At 42.4% G+C, this 23,580-nt stretch overlaps 1 protein-coding gene across 1 annotated transcript in view; it reads right to left on the bottom strand.

The window, feature by feature from the left end:
- ACTR3 (actin related protein 3) overlaps positions 1-16,982 on the bottom strand; it is a 29,032-nt gene extending 12,050 nt beyond the window's left edge. Inside the window, exons 1-2 of the mRNA XM_066323136.1 lie at positions 16,797-16,982; positions 1,568-1,623 (exon numbers count right to left, since the gene is read on the bottom strand). Of these exons, the coding sequence (XP_066179233.1) occupies positions 1,568-1,623; positions 16,797-16,840 (100 nt within the window). The 5' untranslated portion in view covers positions 16,841-16,982. The remainder of the gene's footprint in view (positions 1-1,567; positions 1,624-16,796) is intronic.
- Between the last annotated feature and the right edge of the window lie 6,598 nt (positions 16,983-23,580).

Raw genomic sequence — 23,580 nt, forward strand, 5'->3', positions numbered from 1 at the left:
AAAACTAGGTACTGCTGTACTCTATTTTTGTTTCTCTAACGTGGATTAACCAAGTGCTATTTTATTTCATTGGAGGCAGAGGATTAACACAAACTCATGCCATTTCTGTAATTATCTAGCATGGATTGCAGCTAGATAATGAGAAAAATGCCTTTTGTATTGAGAGAATTGCAGTCAAGGGTCATTTCAGCTGCAGGAGCATCTAGACTGAGCATCTTTTTTTCCATACACCACACTGTATCAAAAGGCCATCAAAAAAATCTCATTTCTCCTCCTTCTACTTTAATAGCATCCCTGTTGGATAAATTTCTCTGCTTAATGATCTGACAGGTCATTTCATTCCCACTGTTTAAAATATCACAGTGTTTCTTCTTTTTTTGGAACAAGAAAGTGATCTTCAAACTGAATAACCAAATCTAAAGATGCAGAGAAATTATGTAAGTTCTATCTATCTGAAATTAAATAACTACTTGCCCACTTATATTTGAACAAGAGCTACAAAGTTTAAAGAGCACTGTAAGGGTTTTTTCAATGTTTAGAAACTTCTAATATCTAATGCTGAACTAGCTTTTGTGCAAAAGGCAAAACTGTAGTGCTTTATATAGCACCGAAATCAACTTAATAAAGTTAATCTGGAAAACGAAATAATCTAAGAAATACCTATTAGAAGCCAAAATAGAAGATACAGAATAGATTCTCTGCATGCATTCTCCTGTTCTCATCTAAGAGAATGAGCCTTATCTTGCTGTGAAAATTACTTTTTGAAGTACATTTCCTAGAAAAATTAACACAGAGGCTGAACTTCCAAGTTCTTTTTCACAGTGACTGCACTGAAGGAGTATTAGTTCCAGCTCTTTTCCTGTTGTATTTGCAAGGAAAACTGGGTGTGCTAATTATTCCTTTTCACCAGGATGTAATCTGTGATTACTTTGGCACAGATGAACAATGAGGAACTGCCAAGTGATGTAGGAGGTCAAAAGGTGAAACATCTCCAAAGGAAGCAGAGTGAACTCCACTCTCTGCAGTAGAACTGTATCTCTTCAAGTGGGAGAAACAGTTCAGGAGCCAGGGAGCAAATAAATACGCTATTCTAAGCGAGGGAAAAAAACTGACATGGTTTCTTGTTGCAGTTGCAAAACACAGTAAATTAATATAGCTGTAATACTGACAACTTCCAGGCAAGTAGGACATTTTAAACCCTAGAGATATTAAATCATACAATTTTAATTTTTTTCCCAGTTATAATCAACTCAACATTTTACCAGATAAACCACTGAACAGAAAAACACTCATACGAGGTAAATGTAGCCGTGCTACTGGATTTTTACATCATTTCAGTGTCCAAAAAATTAGCTTCAACAATTATTCATTCCTTTTTTAATGAATGTATCTTTCTAAACTGAGTATCCACAGCAAAACAAAAAAAGCCACATTATTACTCTGTGCCATCACTCAGAGGTCAAGTCAATCTCTTTTAATGCTGGGGTTTTTTGGGTTTTTTTTCATGGCATGTTACAGAAAGTCCAAGAGTAACTTCAGCACTGATACACAAGTAACAAATACTTACATGAAGGGATAATGAACTGGGGTTCAGTATTACCCGCATATCCGAGCTTTGTATACCTGTTGAGGGGAAAAAAGATTCGGTTGTAATATTTAACACCACAAATAACAAAGATATCGCCTTTTTTTAATGAGCAGACCCCTCTTGCCATACCAGAAGAACACCACGCCAACTTTTCTATAAAAATAAGCCAAGAAAAACTAAGGCAAACTAAGAATTTCTCTCTTTTGAAGTTTAAAACAATGCTCCCTGCCACAGATCAAGCATCATTGCTAACTTCTACTCTAATAACATTTTACTAAGGAACACAAAGTATGTAATTCAATCTATCAATGTTTAGGAGTATAATTTTGTCAGAGCAGTTCCTCCCTGCTATGGATCTCCATAGAAATATTTTCATTTAGCTATTCCTAGTGGTAAAAGTGTTTTTGCAATTCCTAACTACAGTGGAGAAAAGCTGGCCTGCCCATGGACTGTCAGCTGGGCATGAGGCAGGGCTGGTCATCCTCATGTCACAAGCAGCTGATAATGACATGTCCTAGCAAAAGCCATTCCATTTTACAAATGGAAAACAGTGTCACAAAATGAGTATAAGAGTAATGAAGCCAAGAGGAAAACAGCTACAAAACTCCACCCAGTCTCCAAAATGTGATATGTATATATATACATTATCTTCATTATCACGATGAAAGAAAACTGAAGAAATCAACAAAGTAGTCATGAAAAATAACTACAAAACTCGGGGTATCAAAAGCAGTCGCTAGAAACGTTGTCACCAAAGCAGCACAGGCAAATTCTAAACCACACAGCCCAAAATGCACAGCTCTAGCTCAAGAGTTAGAGCTTACCCACATGTTTTTAACAAACACAGACGTGCCAAAGTTCTCATTTTCTCTGTACAGCCAGGCAGCTGCACTAAATTAGCACCATCAGCAAAGGCATGAAGGCTGTAGTAGCACCTCTACAGCTTTCAGCACTCTGACGTAAACCTGAAGATCTCAGGAGGTGTAAGGCAGCAGTAACTCCAACAAACCATGAATTCCTGGCAGAATTCAGAGCCCAGAGGCTGGGCTCCCCAGGCTGGGAGAGGTGGCTGCTGCAGCAGGTCTGGCTGCCATGCAGCACCGAGCAGCCTGTGCATGTGCCCGGCACACCCACACGGTTTCTATGAGTGATGTTAACTGCACCCACCAGCGCCGAGATGGGTGAGAGATGGTGCTCAGCCAAGAGACCAGATCCTCAGGGGGAAAGTGGGTTTCTCTCTGAATGACAAAGTGCTTAGCACAGGACCTCATCTAACACCACAAATGCTTTGCAGGAGATGTATTTTCAAAACTTGTGTGTAACACACTGTTAACAGCTGTGAGTAACCATGCACAGAAACTTGACTTCATACCAATCAACAGGAATGTTTCTTGACAAAGAAAACTTTGCAGGCAGAAGGTAACAAATAATGAAAAAAAAAAACCCCTAAATATCAGAAAGAACTTCACAATCTCAGGAAGACATCACCATTAGGCACTATATGGGCCTCAACTCAGGACACACAACTTTGTTGCTCATTGAAGTTTGATTTTCTTCTTAAATACCTACTTCCCTAAAGAAGTACCGAGAATTCCACTAACTGGTGCTTCTTTAACCTATCACACAGAGTGAAACTGTTCACTGCATTAATAGTGCGTTAAGAGGCTTTTAGTGCCACAATTACTAAGTAAACCAGCAAATAGTGACCCACTCCCTCTACCTTCCCCTGCAAATCAGAACTGTGGCATGTAGATTTTAAAGCTACACAAGAACTTTGGAGCCTGAATGCTGCTTAAACCTACAACTAGATTAGAAGTGTTTTTTAACAGTTAAAAAAGTTAAAACTGTTTGATTATTAAACTCAGTATTTCAAAGAAAGCAAAAGCTGAACTGTTGCAGGTAACTGGCAGCTTCATTGCTTGTGGGTGGTTTTGCCCAGCACACACACAGCCAGCAAGACTGAAAGAAAAATAATCTCATGAAAGATGCATTTTACATAAAAAGAGTGTATTCAGACGTAAAATCAGCATATATAAAAATACTATGGCCTACTCAGCAAGAAGTGTACTGACTCAGGGAAAAAAAAAAAGTAGCAAATTTTTAAGCTTCTAAGAAAAGAAAGGGGGGGAAAAAAGCCCTGCATGGCTTTTGGTGTCTGAATATTAGAGCACTGTATCAACAAGTCTCCAGTGCAGTGTCCTACACAACACTTCACATTTCTCAGGTACAAGACTTCACTGCACACCTGGAACTCCAGCATCACTGGCACATGGGCCAGGGATGGATCCCCTGCTCCCCTGGGAGCCTCAGACCCACAGCACAGCCAGGGACCATGGCACAACACAGTATGATCACTAAACCTGATTTTCCTAACTAAATGCATAGAGAGATACTCTTGAGTTAAAATGGAGTCTAAAAATGTGATAGGTGAGGCAAAAAGCTAAGGTAAAACCGAATGAAAGTCGATAAAAATCTTCAGTTCTCCAAATGCACAATCTAGTCACTGTAGGATTCTTTACAAATTAGCTTTTGCAGATACAAGGCTTTTTCAGACTGATCAGATCTATCACTGTCAGTTGAAGTAAATATTTAAATCACATGAAAAGAAGGACACTATAGGCAATCCAGATTCCACAAGTATACAGTTTCCACGAGGAGTTCATACATGGCAATGTGTGTCTGACTAATGAATGATTCACAGGGGAACAAGGCACACCCCAGCTTCTTCAGGGCAGGAATTACTGCTGCTACAGGAAAACGAATCCTGATAGTAGAGATATCATAAGGCAGAACCGATACTGGATTTTCCATAAATGACCCCTTGTCTTGCTACCCAGAATTGAAGAGTGGCAGAAGGGAGAGAGGCAGGCACACCCCACTAATGAGACTCAGCTTTCCCACATGGAATTTGGGGCATTCAGCAATAAGCACAAGGCACTGCACACAGGAGTGTAATGGTATAAGCTAATTCCTATTAAAATCTGTAACACAGAACTGACTTACAAAGTCCCAAAGGTGAAAGCCTTGATTGTCTGGGTGTTTTCCTTAATTTCTCTATGCTCAGCTCCCTGAAGTGTTGCTGTAGGCCTAGAAGATCACTAAAAAAAACCCCACCTTTTTTTGGATAACCATGGCCTCCAAGAACAGTACCCAAAGTCTCTGTGCATGTCTGTATACGGAAATCCATATACATATATATCCCCTCCCACTCTCTCTCAGCATATATATAGAGAAAGAGCTGATATTCTCCTAATACCTTGTCCAAAAGGCAACATCACTCTTTAGTCTACACTACAGATCAGAGATATGTGATAAACAAAACATAATATTTTTCTAATGGACATTCATAGTACAAACAGGTTTGGGAGAGGAAATAACGAAGGTTCCTCCTGAGTTAACTCTACTAACCCCCATCTCACCTATCAGTGGAGAAATATCTTCAAACATGTGATCATCACCCTCAAAAACTCACATCCTGAAACTGCACAGCAGCTCTGCACTCTCTGCCCAAGAGCTCTCTTCAAGGACAGCTAGAGGGCTTTCCACAATGTTCTTTCTCAACAGCACTAATGGGATTTCTTACATGTACCCTCTCACCTAGAACAGATGTTTCTGAGGCTGTGACACGAAAGCAATGTCACTGGGAGGTTATTGTGCATTAGTCACACAGACAATTTTAAAGCCAAAAGGAAATGGTGCTGAGGGTAAGAACTTGTAACGAGGATGTCATTGCCAGAACCTCCATCTGCAAACCACAAACTATGACCACGTGCCTTTGCTCCACTGCTTTCCTACCCACAGCAAATGCCATTCTCCCGAGTTATACACCCTAGTGCAAGCACAACTGCAACTGTAATAAAAGGAGGAACAGGGGGACAACTCCTTCGTGGGCAGTCAGCTGTCCAGCTGCTCCTGAAGTACCACAGAGCTGGGGGGGTGTCCAACACAAATTGTGCCATTCCTCTGACAGCTCCACACAAAGACAGGAGTTAACCCAGCACAAAAGAGTACTTGAGGACAAGGATCACCTGATCGCCAACTCCTAGAGCAAATCTGGGTTGCAGCCTATTCCTCAGCTACTCCTAATGACCTGGGCTAAGAGAAATGTCATGCATTTAAAATGCACACACACACAGAAGTAAGATGTACCTACAATGCTGGTCCCACAGGAAAGATACAAAGCAACTTGAAAAACAAACAAAAGAAAAAATTAAACATTTTTCTGTGGGAAAAGCAAAGCAAGTGGGAGAAAAAAAAACCCAAAACCAAAGGAAATCAAGTCTTTTTCAGGTTTACCTTCAAGGTGCATCATTAGAAAAACAAGGGAATTTTTTTCAGAGGGCTATTTTTTTTTCTTGTTCATCAAACTGCTTTCTTTGTGATGGTTCTGAATTACTGCCCACCATCTGAGCCACAGCCCTTCTGCTCAAGTTCTCACTCCAAATACAAGAACACATCCTTGGGCTGTATCTCACCCTGCAGACACAGTGGGTTTCCCAAGCCTGGACAGTACATGTGTGCAACTCCTAAAATTCTGCTCTGGTGTGCACCACAGCCTGTACATCAAGCCCACCAAGGTCTCCCTACCTAAACTCACCCCAGCTCCTATGCAGAACACGTCCAAGTGGTCATGCTCCAAGTAAGTCTAACATCCACTGATTAGATTAGGCTTCACACAGTTAAATGCATTTATTCTTAAATGTAAGCTGATACTGCCTTTTTGCAAGGTGTCACACTTGCTCAGGCAGCAGATCCCTGCTCCATATCCCGTTCCATGCAAATAGGTCTGGAGCCAATCTCCCATTTCCCTTGAGAGCCACTTCCCGTGTGTTTGTGAACTCTCCTGAGCCAAGAGTGCTTTGCATTTCTTTACTGAAACCACGTGGAAAAGACTCCAAGAAATGAGGGCCAAAGACAGAAATCAAGATGATTACAACACTCGTCATTCAACACACATTCACTGCTGGCTAAATTACCTTAACTCAGAAAATTGTAACTAAGTACGCAGGGTATAGGAGGCACTACAGAAAAGCTCCGAGTGGGGAGACTCCAGGGAGAACATGCACCTGGTAATATATTCTAAAGGGCACGAAATAAAATTCTAGACAGGAATTATAAGATAGACACCTTTTTTTTCTACTGTCTAATGTCTTCTGACAACAGCTGCCTTAAAAAAAAAAAAAAAAAAGAGTGGAACATTTCTCAAACATGGATGAATTCCTAGGCTTCTACTCATGTGACTGAAAAGCCTGAACAAACCCTTATGTTGCTTTTTTCTATCATCCTTCTTGTATCAGGACTGTTCTCCCATCCAGATGGGACTGGGAAGTATTTACTTTTCAAATGCCTGTAAAGAGAAATGAGAAAATTACAGTGAAAGCAGAAAGCTGTCCTGCCCATTTATAAAAGGTCCTAGCTCTAGCATCAGGTGCAAATTGGTTAAGCAGTAGCAGAAGTCCCTGAAAGACTGATTATATTAGGAAAATGGGACCTGTATTAATAAATTAGTTTACTATATTTTTAAATGTCCTTGATAAAACATATGACAACAATATTTTTAAATGAGCCATGTTTTTCATATTTTACATCTTCAGCTAATATAGTTTACCTTTTACACATTACTTGTTTGCATTTTTAAATAGCAGCTGCTTCTGCCAAATTTTAAAACATTCTTGATCAACGAGTGTTTTAAGTAATTAATAGTGGAAAACAAAGAATTTGCTCTACAAATGGAAAAAACCCACAAGATTAGAAGCACTCTCAGGTAAAGAGAAGCTTCTTAAGCTGTAGATAAGACACATGAAGGGATGGTAAAAGGGAATAGTATAGTATTTCAACGACATATGGAACCTCTAGGTAGCAGAGGTGTTAAAAATCCCACAGTCTACAAGCTTGACCTTGGAATTAACTGTATTACTGTGTGTTTGAAACTATTATTTTACAGTATTTTCCCCCCAAAATATAATCCCACTCAAGCAAGAACCTTCACCTTGGCAACAAATACTTCTGTACCACATACTGAAACTGTCACGGTAAAACAAACCATAAGCAAATCGGCATGCAATTTAATAAATGAGCTCAATAGCAGCTTGAAAGAGAAGTGCTTCTAGCAAATGCTTATTTCCTAAATAGGTAAAAACCACCTTTAAAAAAGGCTGATTTATCTTTAAAGGCATCTATATTTTTGTGTAGAAATTAATCCAGTGCTGCTTTTTATCAGCAGCTACCTCTACAACTCAGAGCACAGACAACTGTACTGTGTGCTAGTAAAATCCAGCTAAAATGGAGAGTGAAAACCACACAGACACTGCTGCACAGAGCCAGAATGGCCAAGAGGAACAAGGGGGCAAAAGCAGCCTGTGCTACACAGCACTCACAATAAATTCAGAGATACTGTAATACAGGTCACCAGGTGACATTTTTAACACCAGTCTGGAGAACAAAGGAAACTACCAGGTTGTGCTGCTTCTAACTTAACTAACACTTGGATGGAGTAGAAGAGCAACAACTTTCAATTTCGCTTTGTGTTTACTAACAACCAAATCTTTGAAAATCAACCAACTAAACAATATTGGTAAGCTGACCCTGGAAAAGTCCTCCTAAAAGTAAAGAGGAAGATAAGATACATTTATATCCAAAAGACTGGCTTATAATTGAGCCACAAAAAGGGGATTTGAAACCAGCCCATACTTAAATGTTTTTAACTAACAATACCCAAATTCTGGCATCCTGACGATACTATCACCTAAATTTGTAGTCTTTGTCAATTTTATTTGTATTTGTAAACCAATTATTAATATTTAATGCTGGAACATACTTGAACACAAAAGTTAAAGCTTTCCTTTGACTGTGTTTTCCTCAAAGTAAGAAGAGCAAAGGGCTTTGGATATTATCTTTGTATAATGAGAGTAGAGTAGTTTGTGTTGGCAAAGGCAAAATGCTCCTTTTCTACTCACTGCTTCCTTCGAGACTTCTAGACTAATTCATTTTAACAAGTGTCTTAACAGTGCCTCTGTGTTACACCACACCCACACAGCACTCACCTGTACTGATAGGCTTTTTAATAAATTTCTATTTCCTTTTTCCAGGCTTTCTCAGCATTTTTCACAGCCTGCCTACTCCATGCAGTATTTCCAAATAATGAGGAAATAATGCCCAAAAGTTTGGCAGTCCTACATGAATAATTACTTAACAGTCTAAGTTATTTAGAATGAGGGGGAGATTTATTTGGCAACTTTCTACAACATTTACCCAAAATAAGCTGAACATCATGAGTAGGGCTCAATTATCCCTGTGGGTCCTTTCCAACTCAGAATATTTTATGACTGCATAGGCCTTTATCAGCAAGAAAAAAACCCAAGAAAATAAATTAATTATACATATTTTTCAACAGATAAAGTAAGGAAGGATCAATTGAATGAACGCATACATAACCTGCAAGCAAACAAAATACACTTGAAGAAATCAAAGAGGTGAAATCTAAGTCTAATGATGCAGAAAAAGCCCGACATGACTTGGAAGCTTCTTCATTTAATAAATGTAATAACAGGCTAAAAGTGTAAAGTTATGCCACACACAAAAAAAAAAAAAAAAAAAAATTTGAGTTTTGTGCTTGCTGTTTGTAGAGTTTCAGCACTTGAGAGCTCCAGGTTTGACCCAAGAGCTGCAGCCCCATCAATCTGAGCAGGATGAGCCTGAACGGGCTGGGAGAACAGGGAGAGAGGGCAGGAGCACCCAGCAAGCACCAAGGGACTGTCCCAGCACCCCAACCTGCCCCGTGCACCCAGAACCATTCCAGCTTTCAGCAGGTAACCAAATGCTCTCCATCAAGAGCAGGCTTGCACTGAAGCACCAGATTACATATTTATCGTGTTACACCATGCTCTAATAAAAGATTGTTCCAATTAGAAACAGTTGCCTCGTAGAAAAAAAAGCCCCACTCAGTTGTGGATAAAAAGCTACCATTAAATCTTGTTAAATATAAAAAACAGGTCTCATTTAACAGGATCACAGAGAGGCTGAAGTCTGACAGTAAATATCCAAGCAGTTGTATTGTGAAAGCTCTTACAGATGATAAACAATGTTCAGTATCTAAGGCAAGTCACGACAGAAAAAATACTAATGCTGAAAACCTAGATAAGAGATCTGGTTTTAAGAATTACAATTTGGATTCATCCATTGACAGCATTTATTTATCAAAATAAAGTATCAACAGATAACCTCCTGTCTGCATCTTGCTCTCTACAGCCTGAGCATGCCAAAACACATCCTGTGCACAGCTGCAAACATTTGCACTGTCCACAAGAGAATAATAAAGAGAAAAAGGAAATCCCAGACAAAATGAAAACCGTACATTTATCTAGAGTTTTTTCCGTCTAGTCTTAAAACTGCAAACCCATGACCAGAACAAAAAGAAAAAAAAACCAATCATGTTATACCCTGCATTAAGTCAGTGGATAAAATTATTATTTTTTAAACTTTGGATATAATTGAATAAACAAAACCCCAGCAATACATCACTAGTAGCACCTGGAAAGGATTGATGCTTTAAGTAACCCAGATACGGGCACTAACAAGTTTGCAATCCAATTGGAATTTTTAAGCATCTACCCAAAGATGATTTCTGTTACACTGGTACACCTAAATATATTTTAGTTCAGTAACCAAAAATTAAAGATTAAAGCAACAGAGATTCCTTTTCCTACATAGAGCAGAAAAAACCATGGAATTTCCTTGGGGACAAACCCAAGTATGTTTTTAGTTATTTTACCTTTGAAATTAACCTTGTCTCCCTAAAGTCTTTTAATTTTGGACAAGCGTTCATTTAAGGTTTTGTGGGTTTTTTTTAAAGTTTGTTTGAAATTGTCAGAAACTTTCAGCAGGTCCCAAAGAAAGTCTGCAATGATGAAACTAAATGTTGAAACATTATGTTGAAACCTTCCAATTGCATGACCTAACAGACCTACTGCAAAATTTCTTATACATGCCTATAAAACAATACAGAGCATGGATCACTACTCAGAACTGGTGCAATATTTCTGAACTCCTAAAAACTGTATTTGCAACGAATTTAGACAAGTAAGTGTCCATAGGTGTCATGCAGTCAGCACATTTGCTGGGCAGAAAGTCCAAGCCAGGTACCAAACACACCAAGGAACAGGAATGGAAGGTGCCCTCCCAGGCACACCTCAAACCCGGCCCCAAGCAGGAGCCCTGCAGCTCACTGCAGGAGGTTCATTAATCATTAACTTCACAGATCCAGCCCAGAGATGCAACTGGGTTTGTCCTCTACCCTGAAATGCTGCTTCCCCTTTCCTCTGTGTGGAGCACAAGTGAGCCACAGGAAAAGAAGAGCAGAAACAGAAGGACTGGAAGGTGCTATGCATCCTGAATGGCTTCTGGAATGCACTAAAACAAGACGTGAACTGATTCCTACGACAGAATTACAAAAAAAAAAAAAAAAAAAAAAAAAAAAAAAAAAAAAAAAAAAAAAAAAAAAGGTGTGTCAATAGAAACAATAGAAATATATGTACTCCTAACTGAACTCCTATTATTCCTAATTATATTGCATACTCTGAGCATTTAGTGTTGCCACAAAGACTGTGATGTATTAGAATCATCCAAGAGACACCACTGGTCATCATCACCCTCCAAAGTTTCCTTGCAAATATTTTTTTAATGTATTAAATCAATTCTTAACCTAGTACAGCTCCTTTTTCTACATGAAGGATGACACATTTTCCCCTCCCTCCCTAACCACACTTCAGCCACTGGCAAGCAAAAGATACTCTTAAAACCCTGGAAGAGTATTTTTTCCAAATGCCATCAAGGAAATATTTTGTCCATGCTTTCCATACTGAAAAATTACTTCTGGGATGACACAACACAGAGAAAATTCAGCTCAAAAGAGAAAATTTTCATGAAGACTCAAGGCCACAAGAAGCTTGTGACAAGATATCCAGTTGAAGTATAAACTGCAAAAATATCATGGTGCTGAAATCTTTATGCTAAGTCAGGCTTTGAAAAACCTGCAGAAATAACCAATGTCTGGAACACGAGGAAAGAAAAATAATTTCCAGGCACAGCATAAGATACTAAAAAGTTCAAGAGCTCACAAACAGACCGTTACTTGATTTTATAGCATTGGATTTCTCACCTCACAGGTTTTGCTCTCTATTGAAGATTACTGCTTTCCATGGATCTTGTACTCATTTACACTTTCAGGTCAAAGCCCAGAAGAGAAACAGAAGGACATAATCCGGTCATACCTCATCACATCAGAAGGCACTCAACCCATAAATACTTTGCTCTCCTTAAGAGCTATAGAGGTGCTGCATGGAGATTAACTAGAGCAGTAGGTTTTGTAGAGAATCTCCCCGAAGCAAAGCTCACTCCAGCCAGACACTGTTTCTCTGAGGTTCTGTGTGCCCAAATTTACTCTTCATTCACAGCACTGGTTACGAGAGACAGAATAGCCAAGAAACTCTCAAGAGATGTATGTGACTCATTCAAAAGAACAGCTTGCAACTCCACATGAAGAAACCCTGGAAATCCTGAGCAGCCTCAATCCTCCTGGCTCTCAGCTCAGTGGGAACCCAGACTGCCAGAGGTGTCGAAGAAATCCTGAGTTCCCATCAAGAACAGGAAATCTTTCTCCAGTCACTCCCAAAACCTTTAATTCACCTCTAATATGCAAGAAAGAAGTTAAAAAATACATAACTTTTTGCAACTTGTGCATGGGAAATAAAAAAGGGGCCTAGCTTGGCATAGGGGAGAAGGCAAGAAAACAAGACCCATGACAACAGGTTGGGTTTTTTCCACACAATCATATAACCAATTTACTCAAGAAAAAGGCTACCAACAGACATGACCCTCTCAACAAAAAACTCTTGGGTACATTAGAGGAGCTGGTAACCACTGACACTCAAGTAACAAATGCATCCACCCAGCAGCCACTGAAAAATGGCACACAAACCTGCAGAAAACAAACTACAGGTATAGAAAATACAAACAATATTCTGTAAATCTCTTTCACTGCTATAATTAAGTTCTCATTCTGGAAGTGCAGTAGCTGCACAGCCACTTACTGCAGCTCCGCTGAAGAGCCATTAATTTGAACACTTGCAATTATCTGCCACCCCAAATGAGCTAATTCAGTGTTATACAAGTTACACTGAAGGAAAAAAGTGCACTCACACAAAAAACCACAGTTAAAATCTACTTGTCAACCTAATCAAGCTAAATTCCAAAGCGGCGTAGGAAGAGCCTTTAATCATGGCTTGCAGGCAACGCTGTGTTCGCCTGTGGAAGAGGCAGCAAGAAAAATTCAAACACCCCAAAGGCACAGAGCAAAAGACTGCAGCCTACTGTGATTAAAAAATGACTAAGAGCCCTTTCTTTTCTTCAGTGCGTTGCTCACACGCTTTATTGGAAGAAGTCCATCTCATTTTTCTATTTTGAATTTTTGTTTTTAAAATCCATGTGATCCTTAGCTACACCAAAGGATGGAGTAAGTCTCACTCACAGCATACCTACTGACTTCAGGAAAACCAAAAATCTGCCAGTGTTTGAAGGATATAAACAGAACAGCACACAGGTGCTACTTCAAAGCTCATTGCTCATGGACCTGGTGCCCCTCTTTTGTGGAAAGAAGAGAAAGAGAGGGGCACTCAGCAGCCAAGTCAAATTCAAGTCCTAACTTGAATTCAAATTCACTACTGACATGGACAAAGACTTCCTGACAATAAGGTCTACGGTGTTGTTCTACAATTACCCAACAAAACAACAGTATACTTTAAATTAAACTGCACAAGGCTACCAGTTATAGAAACGAATAATACTGGGTTTAACAGTTATGTTAAACTAACTGGGCTCTTCAGATTTTTCATACCATGCCTGTAACTGTACTGTCCAATTAAAAGGACAGTGCTTCAGACAAGTAGCTTCTAAAACCAAAAGTATTTACTTGCTCTTACGAGATATCAATTACCTTATTTTCTAGGTATCAAGTTTGCTTAAGCAAAGAATGCAAATTTCAGGGTAACAAATGTAACACTGGAAGAATTTCAGCTGCATCTGACTGCCATGTCACAGATTAGACCCATTTCCCAGCTCCAGCTGTATGACAAGTACTTAGATGACCCCTAACAAGTGACAGAGCTGTTATAACCTCAAGCAACAGTCACCATATCATTCCCCCAATCTTTTCTGTGTTTTGGTCTCTTTATGCTTTGAAAGAAATCCTTATCATTTGTATGATCTCTGCAGGCTGATGCCAAAAAGCACAACTCCACTGCCTTTCTCATCATTCTGTCTTAGCCAGCAAAAATGCACACAAACATTTTAAAAATAGCCCCAAAATTTAACACTCAGATAAACAAACTGAACTGTGGCTACAAGCACAAGACATAGGAAGACACTCTTCAATACCACTTCTACACCTGCCCTTTTGCTGATTGAGGTCAATTCTCCTGAGATTACAAGCTATCAACCCTTCCCTCTAAAAAAAGCCTACTTATCGGAAAACCAGTGCACATTTAAAGCCTGTTCTAAGCAAGGCAGCTCCTTGCACCCTTTCTGTTTTGCCTGTATTTCCAAAACCTCTTTTCCTCTTTTTTGGAGCTATATTTAATTTGTCTGCTTTCTGTCGTTTTGGCAGACAGGACAGAACACTGAGACCTCAGCTGATCTGCACTGAGCATTGGCCTGACATAGTCTGTGTTCTCACACAAAAGGTGAGGGCTGCACCAAATAAAAAATACAAGCCAAGGGCATGATCTTGCTATTATAACCCACTGCACTATTACCCACCTGTTTCTTGTTCACCTCAACTATCTTGTTTTTCCCTAGTAAATTCAACACTTGATATTTTTGTCTACTGAAATTATTGAATTTAATCCACCCCAGCACTCTGTAGTCTTTACAGTGCTACAAATCTTTGCCCCCACTTTCTTGAAGCAGAATTCTATGGAAGAAGAAACGCACCTGAAATGAAAAGGTTGGAGAGTAAAACAGACTCAGCTGCATTAAAAAAAAAATACTGCAGACAACAAAACAGCATCTTAAAGCACTTTTTAAAAATTTGTAGGGAAACAAATAAATTAAACAAATAAATTAAGCAGGAGCAAGACAAATAAATTAAACAGGAGCAAGACACATCATTTTCAAGAACATTGCAGAGTACACCCTCTGAAGCAAAGTTGATTAATGGTGTACTTGCACACACATCTTTCCCAGGAACATTTGTTTTAACACTCATGTCCCCTTGGTACACCTCTCACATCAACAAGACAAAGTTATTTCTTACACAGCTCTGTGCTTATGCGCTGCTCCTGTGGGGCATTGCTGAAAGCTTTAAGCAAATTTAATCAAATGGTCACAACCTGTACTCTACAAACCTACAAAGACATAATTATTGCCTTTAATGGGACTATGATACACAAACGTGTGAGATGGGAAAAAGCCTCTGGTGGCATGTGGCAGAGTAGTTACAGATCTTTTGCTTTGAAAAACAAGCAGCATATGTTAAACTCACATATACTTGTTTTACACTCTGCTACACACCTCATTCCCACTGTGCTTTCCTCCATCCCACAGAACTCAAGGTTTTAATTCTGCTTTCACTACAGGAATGACTTCTTCGCACAACTGTTAGACATGCAGACATCAGACATACACATACATATATACCTGCTCTTCCTAAAGACCGATTTTTTAATGTCCTACACCAAAGAGATTCTCTGGAGGGGGATGATGAGCATGTGCCTTCAGAAACAAATGCTTGGTTTGCGGAACACGCCCTTTCAAGAAAGCATGATAAATACCTGCATCTACAGAGCAGTCACTGAAAACGTTCTTTATTTTTATCAAGAGAGATGGAGAAGTGAAACAAAAGTAAAAAAAACCAGTCAAAGAAGCAGCATGCCACCAGCGGTAGCTACAGAGCCTTGAAAATAGAGCAGTGCCTTCCCTTCCAAAGAAAAGCCGCTGCCTGGCGGAGCCGTTTCCTCTGTGCAGGGCCCCGCGGGTCACAGCGCAGTTCGCACTTCCCGAGCGGCACGGCACGGCTCAGCCCGGCTCAGCTCGGCTCAGCCCGGCCCGGCCCGGCTCAGCTCATCTCGGCTCAGCCCGGCCCGGCTCAGCTCATCTCGGCTCAGCCCGGCCCGGCTCGGCTCATCTCGGCTCAGCTCAGCTCAGCTCGGCCCGGCTCATCTCGGCTCAGCTCAGCTCAGCTCGGCCCGGCTCAGCTCAGCTCGGCCCGGCTCGGCTCGGCTCGGCCCAGCCCAGCTCGGCTCGGCCCAGCCCAGCTCGGCTCGGCCCGGCTCAGCTCAGCCCGGCTCAGCCCGGCCCGGCCCAGCCCAGCCCGGCTCAGCTCAGCCCAGCCCGGCCCGGCTCCCCCGGGCCCCGCCGCGGCGGCCGCGCTGCCGCAGCCTCCGGAGCCGCGCTGAGGCCGGCCGCGCCGCCGGGGCCTCCTCCCGCCACCGCTCTGGTGCCGCGGATCACCGGCACCGCGGTCCCTCCGCCGCCTGGCAGCCGCTGAACGAAAAGAAGCGTTTCCACGGCGGATTTGGTTCAGGTTTGACACTGAAAACTGCCTTATAAGGTATAAAAGCCCGAAAGCAGGAAGAGGCTTTGACAAAACTAAGGAAGTTCCTCTGCGCCTGCTCGATGGAAGGGGAGGGGTTTTTTTTTTCTTCCACAGAGAGAAGTAACACAGAATAAATGACATTATCCGCACATTAAAAAAAAATAAAATAAAATACACACGATCCCCCCCAGACGGCGCCGGGCAGAGGGGCGACTCCCCCGAGCCGAGGCATCCCAGGGGCTGTGGGCAGCCGCCGGAGCCGTGTCCCCGCTCGCCTCCCCCGGCCCCGGCAGCCGCACAAGGTCCCGCACCCCGGCCCGGGACCGATGAGGGCGGCCCCAGCGGCTCCGGGCGGCCCGAGAGCAGCGAGCGGGGCCGCGCCGGGACACGGCTCCCGCCGGGCGGAGAGCGAGGGGCGGGGAAGGGAAGGCGCCTGGATGCTCCCCCCGGCCCGGCCCGGCCCAGCCCGGCCCAGCCCTCCCGGCACCGGCCCCGCGGCGCCTCGGGCGCGGCCGCCCGGCCCGGCAGCGCGACCCCCGCCGCCATCTGCAGCGGCATCGGCGGCGGAACCCGCCCGGCCCCGCCCCGGGCGGCCCCGAGCTGTCAGCGGCCGCGTCTCACCCCGTGCCGCAGTCCACCACGCAGGCCGGGAGCCGCCCTGCCATGCTGGTCGGTAGCGGCGGTGCTGGGGACGGCGGGCAGCCCTGGGCTCCGGCGGGGCTGGACGGGCTGCGCTCGGCGGCACCGAGGGACTTCCGCAGGGCGGGCGCTGCCTCCGCCCCCGCCCGCTCTGCCCGGCGAGCCCAAGATGGCTGCGCCGCCCCGCCCCGTGACGTGCGGTGGCGCGGCCTCGCCCGCCGGGCGGAGCGGCCGCAGCGCCCTCGGGGCGGCGGGAGCCGCCGGAGCCCCGAACATCGCGGGTGTGCCGCAGGGTTAGTGAGGCTGGAAAACGCCGCCCCGGTCACCGAGTCCCACCGCTGACCGAGCAGCACCGTGTGGAACAGGCCGTGTGCCGCGTCCAGGCTTTCCTTAAACACCGCCAGCGACTGTGACTCCGCCACCTCCGCGGGCAATCCATTCCAGTCACAGAGCTGGTAGAGTCGGAAGGGAGCTGTGCAGATCATTCGGTCCATCCCTCACGTCCAGGCAGGGTCACCTGGAGCAGTGACACAGGACTGCATCCAGGTGGGCATGGAATGTCTCCAGTGTGGGAGGCTCCACGCCTTCCCCGGACAGCTGCTGCAGTGCTCTGCCACCCTCGCTGTAAAGAAATTTTTCCTCATGCTGAAGTGAAACTTCTTGTTCTTCAGGCTATGGCCTGTGCTCCTCATCTTGTCGCTGGGCACCACTGAGACGAGTCTGGCATCATCCTCTTGGCACCCGTCTTGGAGATATTTGTGTGCATTAATGAGATCCCCTCTAAGTCTTCTCCAGACTAAACAGGCCCAGCTCCCTCAGTTCCTCCTTGTGAGAGAGATGGGACAGACCTCCCATCGTCTTTGTCCCAAAGAGGGCAAGAGACACCACTGTTGGGGTCAGGTGTTCAGGTGGACAAAATATAGTCTGTACTATTCTCTTTCTTTCTCTTTGCACCTTCCACAACCCTTCAGGCCTTGAAGGACAGAGTTCTGAGCACACCAGGTCTGGCCCAGTCCTTGCTCTGTGGTATACTGCAGCCACACACTACTTCTTGTTTGTTTTCAAAATATCTTAGTGTTTTAACAGCTCTCATATTGGGTATTTCAGGTATTTTCAGTCCTTTGCTTGCGGCTCCTGCCTTGGCAATGAGAAGGTGTGAGCTTCATGGCATAACCACATGTCAAGCTGTGAAGAAATTTATTAGTCCATCAAAATGAGTAATTGTCAGGACTCGGTGGGCCCTAATGGATCTTAATGGCTCTAATAAGCATCACCAGGGGTCTCCACCCCACAGTCCTTGTCCCAGAGAACTGGAAACCCAGTTAAACTCAGTTCTGGCCCTTCAGATTTTGTCTGAGCTATGCCATAGGTCTGTGCTGTCTTAGCCTTGCTTGGCAGCTTCATATTAGACTTGTCTTGTCCCTCTGGTAGCCTCCAGACTGGTCCTATTCCTGGTCTGACACCCTGACTTCACCTCGGAGCTGTGTAGCTGCAGGTGACCCATGTCCCTTAGGGAACCCTCCAGGTATTCTCACAGTGGTCTCGCTTCCTTCTTCAAGCATGTTCTCCTCACCAGGTTTCAGCTACTTCTAATTAATAGCCTCTTTTTTTCACTGGAAGGATAGACTAGAGTCAGTGCCAAAGCAAAGGAAGGACTCGGTACATGCCCTTCAGGATGAGATAGGAGAGAACAAAACCATCCCTTTCAGCAGCAGCAGCTGGGCAGTTCATTTGGGAAGTTCAAGTCACCATCTGGCTTCCGTGGGCTGCCAGATCTTCCTGAGGAACATAAGCAAGGAAAGGAGATATTGAGAATATTAACATTTTTATTTTAATGTCAAAGCAAATTATGACTAGAACATTATGAGACATTTTACAGACAATGAAAGGGATTTCTGCAGGATATTGTGTAGCTTGTGAGCTGTGCTGAGCTAGAATATTAAAGATGAATATCTCTGAAAGCTTTTCAGAGAAAGTGCAAATAGCCCTTTTCTTTGTATGTGCTGCTGTGTGTGCATAGGTAAATATTTATCTAAAATAAATACAGTTAGGATATAAACTACCATGTGGACTTTTCACTCTCAGTTTTATTACCTGGTAGTCAGGGTTATACATGCAGCAGGTTCAACTGCTGCCTCTGCCAGATGGAATCATGGAATGAGAGAGCAGCTTTGGGCTCCAGCTGCTGGAGTTAAAGTATCCTCCCAGAGGAGCACAAAACAAGGTCCAAAAACCTGAGGCATGTGGAAAGGATGGAGCTGGCAGGTCCTGTCCAGGCCATACAGCTCACAGAGCCAGCACAGAGAGGATCAGGACCAGAGTTAATTTGCCCAGCTGCAGTGAAATTTAAGCAGAATAATCATTAGTGTTTCATAGCTGGCCAGCCTTTATTACCTAATATTTCCAAATAATGCTTCTGATTAATCTTGCTAAACCTTAATAGCAAAGCCAAAGGATAGGGAGTGGAATGGCTGTAGTAGTGTGCTGGAGACTTTCTGCTAGCAGAAGCATCATTTCGCTATAAAATTTTAAATCACACCCCAAAGCACTTATTATAATGCACTCTATAGAAAATATCCCGTTGCTGAATTTATCTTTTCCTCCCTGTGAGTACAAGTGTTTTCTGGGAAATGGTGGGGCACTGAGCAGAACAAAAAGGTTGAGCAGAACAAGAAACTACTGCGGGTCATATGGAAAGTGAAACAACTCTGTTAAGCAACTCCATTGCAATCTCTTGCTATCAGTGTGTGTTCTTCCTGAGTCTGCATGAAGAATGACATTGAAAAAGAGCAGTGCTGGTCCATTTTAGTTTACTGAATTACAGTGGAATTTACATTTGAAGACCAAAAAGCATAGGATTTCTCTCAGTATAAAAGTGCCAAGTTGGTCACAGTTTTGCAAGGGAAGGGGTTGAAAGACTGAATTCCCTGGCCATGACATCTCATGTTTCATTTTATTAGCCTTGCCAGATGCAGTTTTCAGGTGGCTGTGGACTCAGGCACCAGTCCAATAAAATAAAGGGGCAAGATTTCTCTTTAAGCACTATTATCTCACATTGTTGGACCATAAACACAAGTTTGATGTATTAACACATCCAAATTCAAATAGATCAATTTTAATTTCAATACTGGTTTCTGTATAGACCTTTTGTAGTTTTATGCATTGGCATCTAGATAATCTTGGTGGATATTTTTAGCATAGAAGTCTTGTGCTTAAATTACAAAATTGAGCTTAGAAAGCTGAAATTCAGCTAGATCCAGCAGGGTTGCTGTGCTGATTGGTACATTTCTTTCATAGAAAGATTTTTCAACCCATACTTATTTCTTTAGTACAGGAGCAGTAGAAAAGCCTACAGTCTGTTTTCATGGTGTAATTTTCTGAATCTTTTCATCCTTATTTGGCCGGAAGTCAGTTCCTGAGTTATAAAAAGCTTTTCATTGTTTCAGTGTGTACCAGAAACGAAATTTTTAGTGTGTAGAGGCAATGTCTTAGTATATTCTCAATCTTACCAATGGAATGGGAGTGAACAAAAGCCTGAATTGCCTTTATCTGGTATGGTCTCTGGAAGTGTTCTAAAAGTACGTGGGTGTGGGACTTGGGGACATGGTTTACCTGTGAGCATGGTGGTGCTGGGCTGGTCTTAGAAGTCTCTTCCAACCTTTATGATTCTGTGAAATCCTATACAGCACCCATAATCCAGCAACAGCATCCTTCTATGATGCACCAAGTCCAGCTTTTGTAAGCACAGCTGGATTGCAGGTGATCTTTTCCTAAATATCCATGATAACAGAAGTAATTACCATTGCAGAGCATCCTCCTTCTGTTGCCATCTGCCTCCAGGCACTTTACAATGTAAACACAGAGCAAGGGAATGCAGATGAATATAAATGAATAAGGAATGAGAGGATTAAAGTCAGAAGGAAAGTATTTCTATTAATCAACAGGTAACCAGAGATGCAGTCTAACAGTTTGATTCAGATGGAAGGAATTTGCAGACAGCTTTCTGCAAGTCTTATACAAATAAGTCCGGTTTTCCAAGGTGTAGGTATGGTTTACCAACTCCAGCAATGCTAAGTATTAAAACTGCACACAAGTACCTCAGCCTGAAGAAGTGTGCACCTAGACAAAAGCATTACAAATCCCCTTGCTAAGTTGTGTGGGAAGCTTTTCAGCATCCTGCTCACTCTGGATTGTTTCCATGCAGTTAATGGCCTGCCCTTGCACATGCAGAAAGAACAATGCTGTGAATCCAGATCCAGATCCAGGCCTGGGAAGTGCAATGAAGTCCAAGAGGGAAAAAAAAAAAAAAAAAAAAAACTAAAGGAAGTTCCAGGGGTGGAAGGATTTTGGAAATACCCAGGAGAGCTGAGAATCTGATGCCTGGATCAGGAAGTTGTCATTCAGATTGGCATAAACTGAATTTAAAAGGCATCTTCATATCCAGTACATCACACTGAATAGCCCTTAAGCCCAGCTAAACATGACAATAAAAGCTAGAGAAACAGCCAAAAAAAATCATGTCTAGGTTATCCATTAGACAATATTCCTTTATTGTATTTATTACAAAGTACACTGCTTAATCACTTAACCATTGTGTTCTGAGTATTTTAATACAAATAAGTTTTCGAATAGTTGAGAGAATACTACAAAGAGCTAAAAAAACCGAAAACATTTTATCTACCCAGATAAAGGATGTGTATAGATTTCCTCCAAGATGGGCCACAAGCAAGATTAGAGTGTAATTGGTTGATTTTGGCATAGCTATAGCAACAGCCATATGGGAGGCATGTAATTTCATGGAGCTGCACATGGTGAAGTCATGGCAAAGTACCAGCAACTCATTTCATGTGGCTGCTCTCCAAGAGTTCAACGTAGATCAGCTAAAACCATTAACTTTCAAAATATAATTAGTCCAACCATATTTTTTTCTAAATGAAGGATGCAAAAAAAAAAAAAAAGAAAACAAAAACCCAAAAAAACCCCAGCTATAATTGTTGGTGCACTGAAGCAAGGTGTGTAAGGAAGAGAGAAACTTCTCAACTAGGGCTTGTTAATATCCTTGGACTATTATGATGATAACACCACTATTGCCCAATTTATTTGGTAGGAATAACAGCAAATTGTGTATCAAAAGACAAACCTAGAAAAAGAATTTGACTGAAAATATGATGCCTCAAGAACTTGATGTTCTGAGCTGAGGCAAAATCTGCAAAAGTCGAGGGAAACTGCATTCCTATTTATGGCTTGCTTTTCCATTCAGAATTGGTTATCTGTATGCAGTTATTCTGTTCTTTCCAATAACATCGTAATCCTTTATAATGCCACTGTAAGTGAACTAGCAGAATGATGGCAGCAGAATTCCTACAACTGCAAAACAGGGCACAAATGTCTGCCCTTGACTTGTATCTGTACTGCACAGGCTCCACACAGTCACACCTGGGAGTCAAGGAATAGCAGTGCATAGTTTGCCCGTGATCAGAAAATCTGGGTTTTCTTGTGCAATAGAAACATTATTATGTGTTCTCAATTGCACCTATTTACTTCCTTGGCTGGAAGAAACATGCATTGCTGCCTTTTTTGTGTGAGTTGGGCACTTCAGCTGAACTGAGAACCTAAATCAATCACAGCTGTAAGTGCCTGACCTGTATCAGCTTCCACTCATGTCATGAACATCAATTTGAGTAAAAGCCATGATAACTCGAATTTATGTAAAGTCGCCATTTTTAATTTAGTGGTCCTTTTTTTTCCCCAAGATGTCAGCCATGTGCTAAATAAAACCAGTGTGTCACCAGTTTGCAGTTTAGCAGCTGTTAGTAATTGTTATGTGAGCTTTCCAGCAGAGCACATAAGCCCACAAGGGTAAAACTGAGCTTTGAAACAGTGGCAAGTACCAGAGCAAGAAAAGCTGGATTGGAAAAGAGGATCAAGGTGAAACTAGCGGGTCGTTTTACAAAAGAAGTGGCATGAAGAGTCATAGAGAGTGCAGTGGCACCACGGGGTTTTTTTGCTACCCAACCATTTGAAACTGCAAGTAATTGAACGTGTGACAGGTAAACAAATGGGTTTCTGTTCTGAGACATTTTTCTGGTTTTCACTGTTGCTTATCAACTTTTGAGAGGGTTTGGCTGCTAATATTTGAGCTCTCATTCTAAATGGCTTTTCATACGTGGATTGTTTAGAAACACTCATATTGTATGTGTTTGGATTTCTCCTTGGTGTGTGACTTTTGATAAAAATACATTCTCTTCAGTTGACCCAATCTGTTGACTCCTCAGATTAGCTTGCAGAAGACGATAGATGTTAGAAGGTTATTATATCCCATCTATGGTCATTTGACAGATTACTCTTAGTGTATTTACGTTAAGATAATGCAGGAAGGAGAGGAGGGCTAGGAGGAGAATTTGGAATTCACATGGACAGGTGTCCTGCTCTGGATGCAGGAGGGTGTTGCTTGAATATACAGTATCAGTCAGCTGGATATTATAGCATCCACAGTTCTGTCAGAGAAGCATGGATGAGCACTCTCCAATTGTCTCTAGACAAAATGGGACATAACTAAAAATACTCCTTCTGAGGGGTTAAATTATTTGGCTGCCTTCTTTCTAGCAGGATAGGGAATGTTCTCTTGCAGAATATGGAATGTTCCCTCCACCAGAGCTGGGGGAAGGCAATGAACAGCTCGTGCAGCATCTTTTTCAATTATCACAGCTATCTGCAGTCCAAGTTTCTTATTAAGATGTATGATTTATTTAGAAACAATATACAA

This window comes from Sylvia atricapilla, chromosome 7 (genome assembly GCF_009819655.1).
Source record: "Sylvia atricapilla isolate bSylAtr1 chromosome 7, bSylAtr1.pri, whole genome shotgun sequence".
Lineage (NCBI taxonomy): Eukaryota > Metazoa > Chordata > Aves > Passeriformes > Sylviidae > Sylvia > Sylvia atricapilla.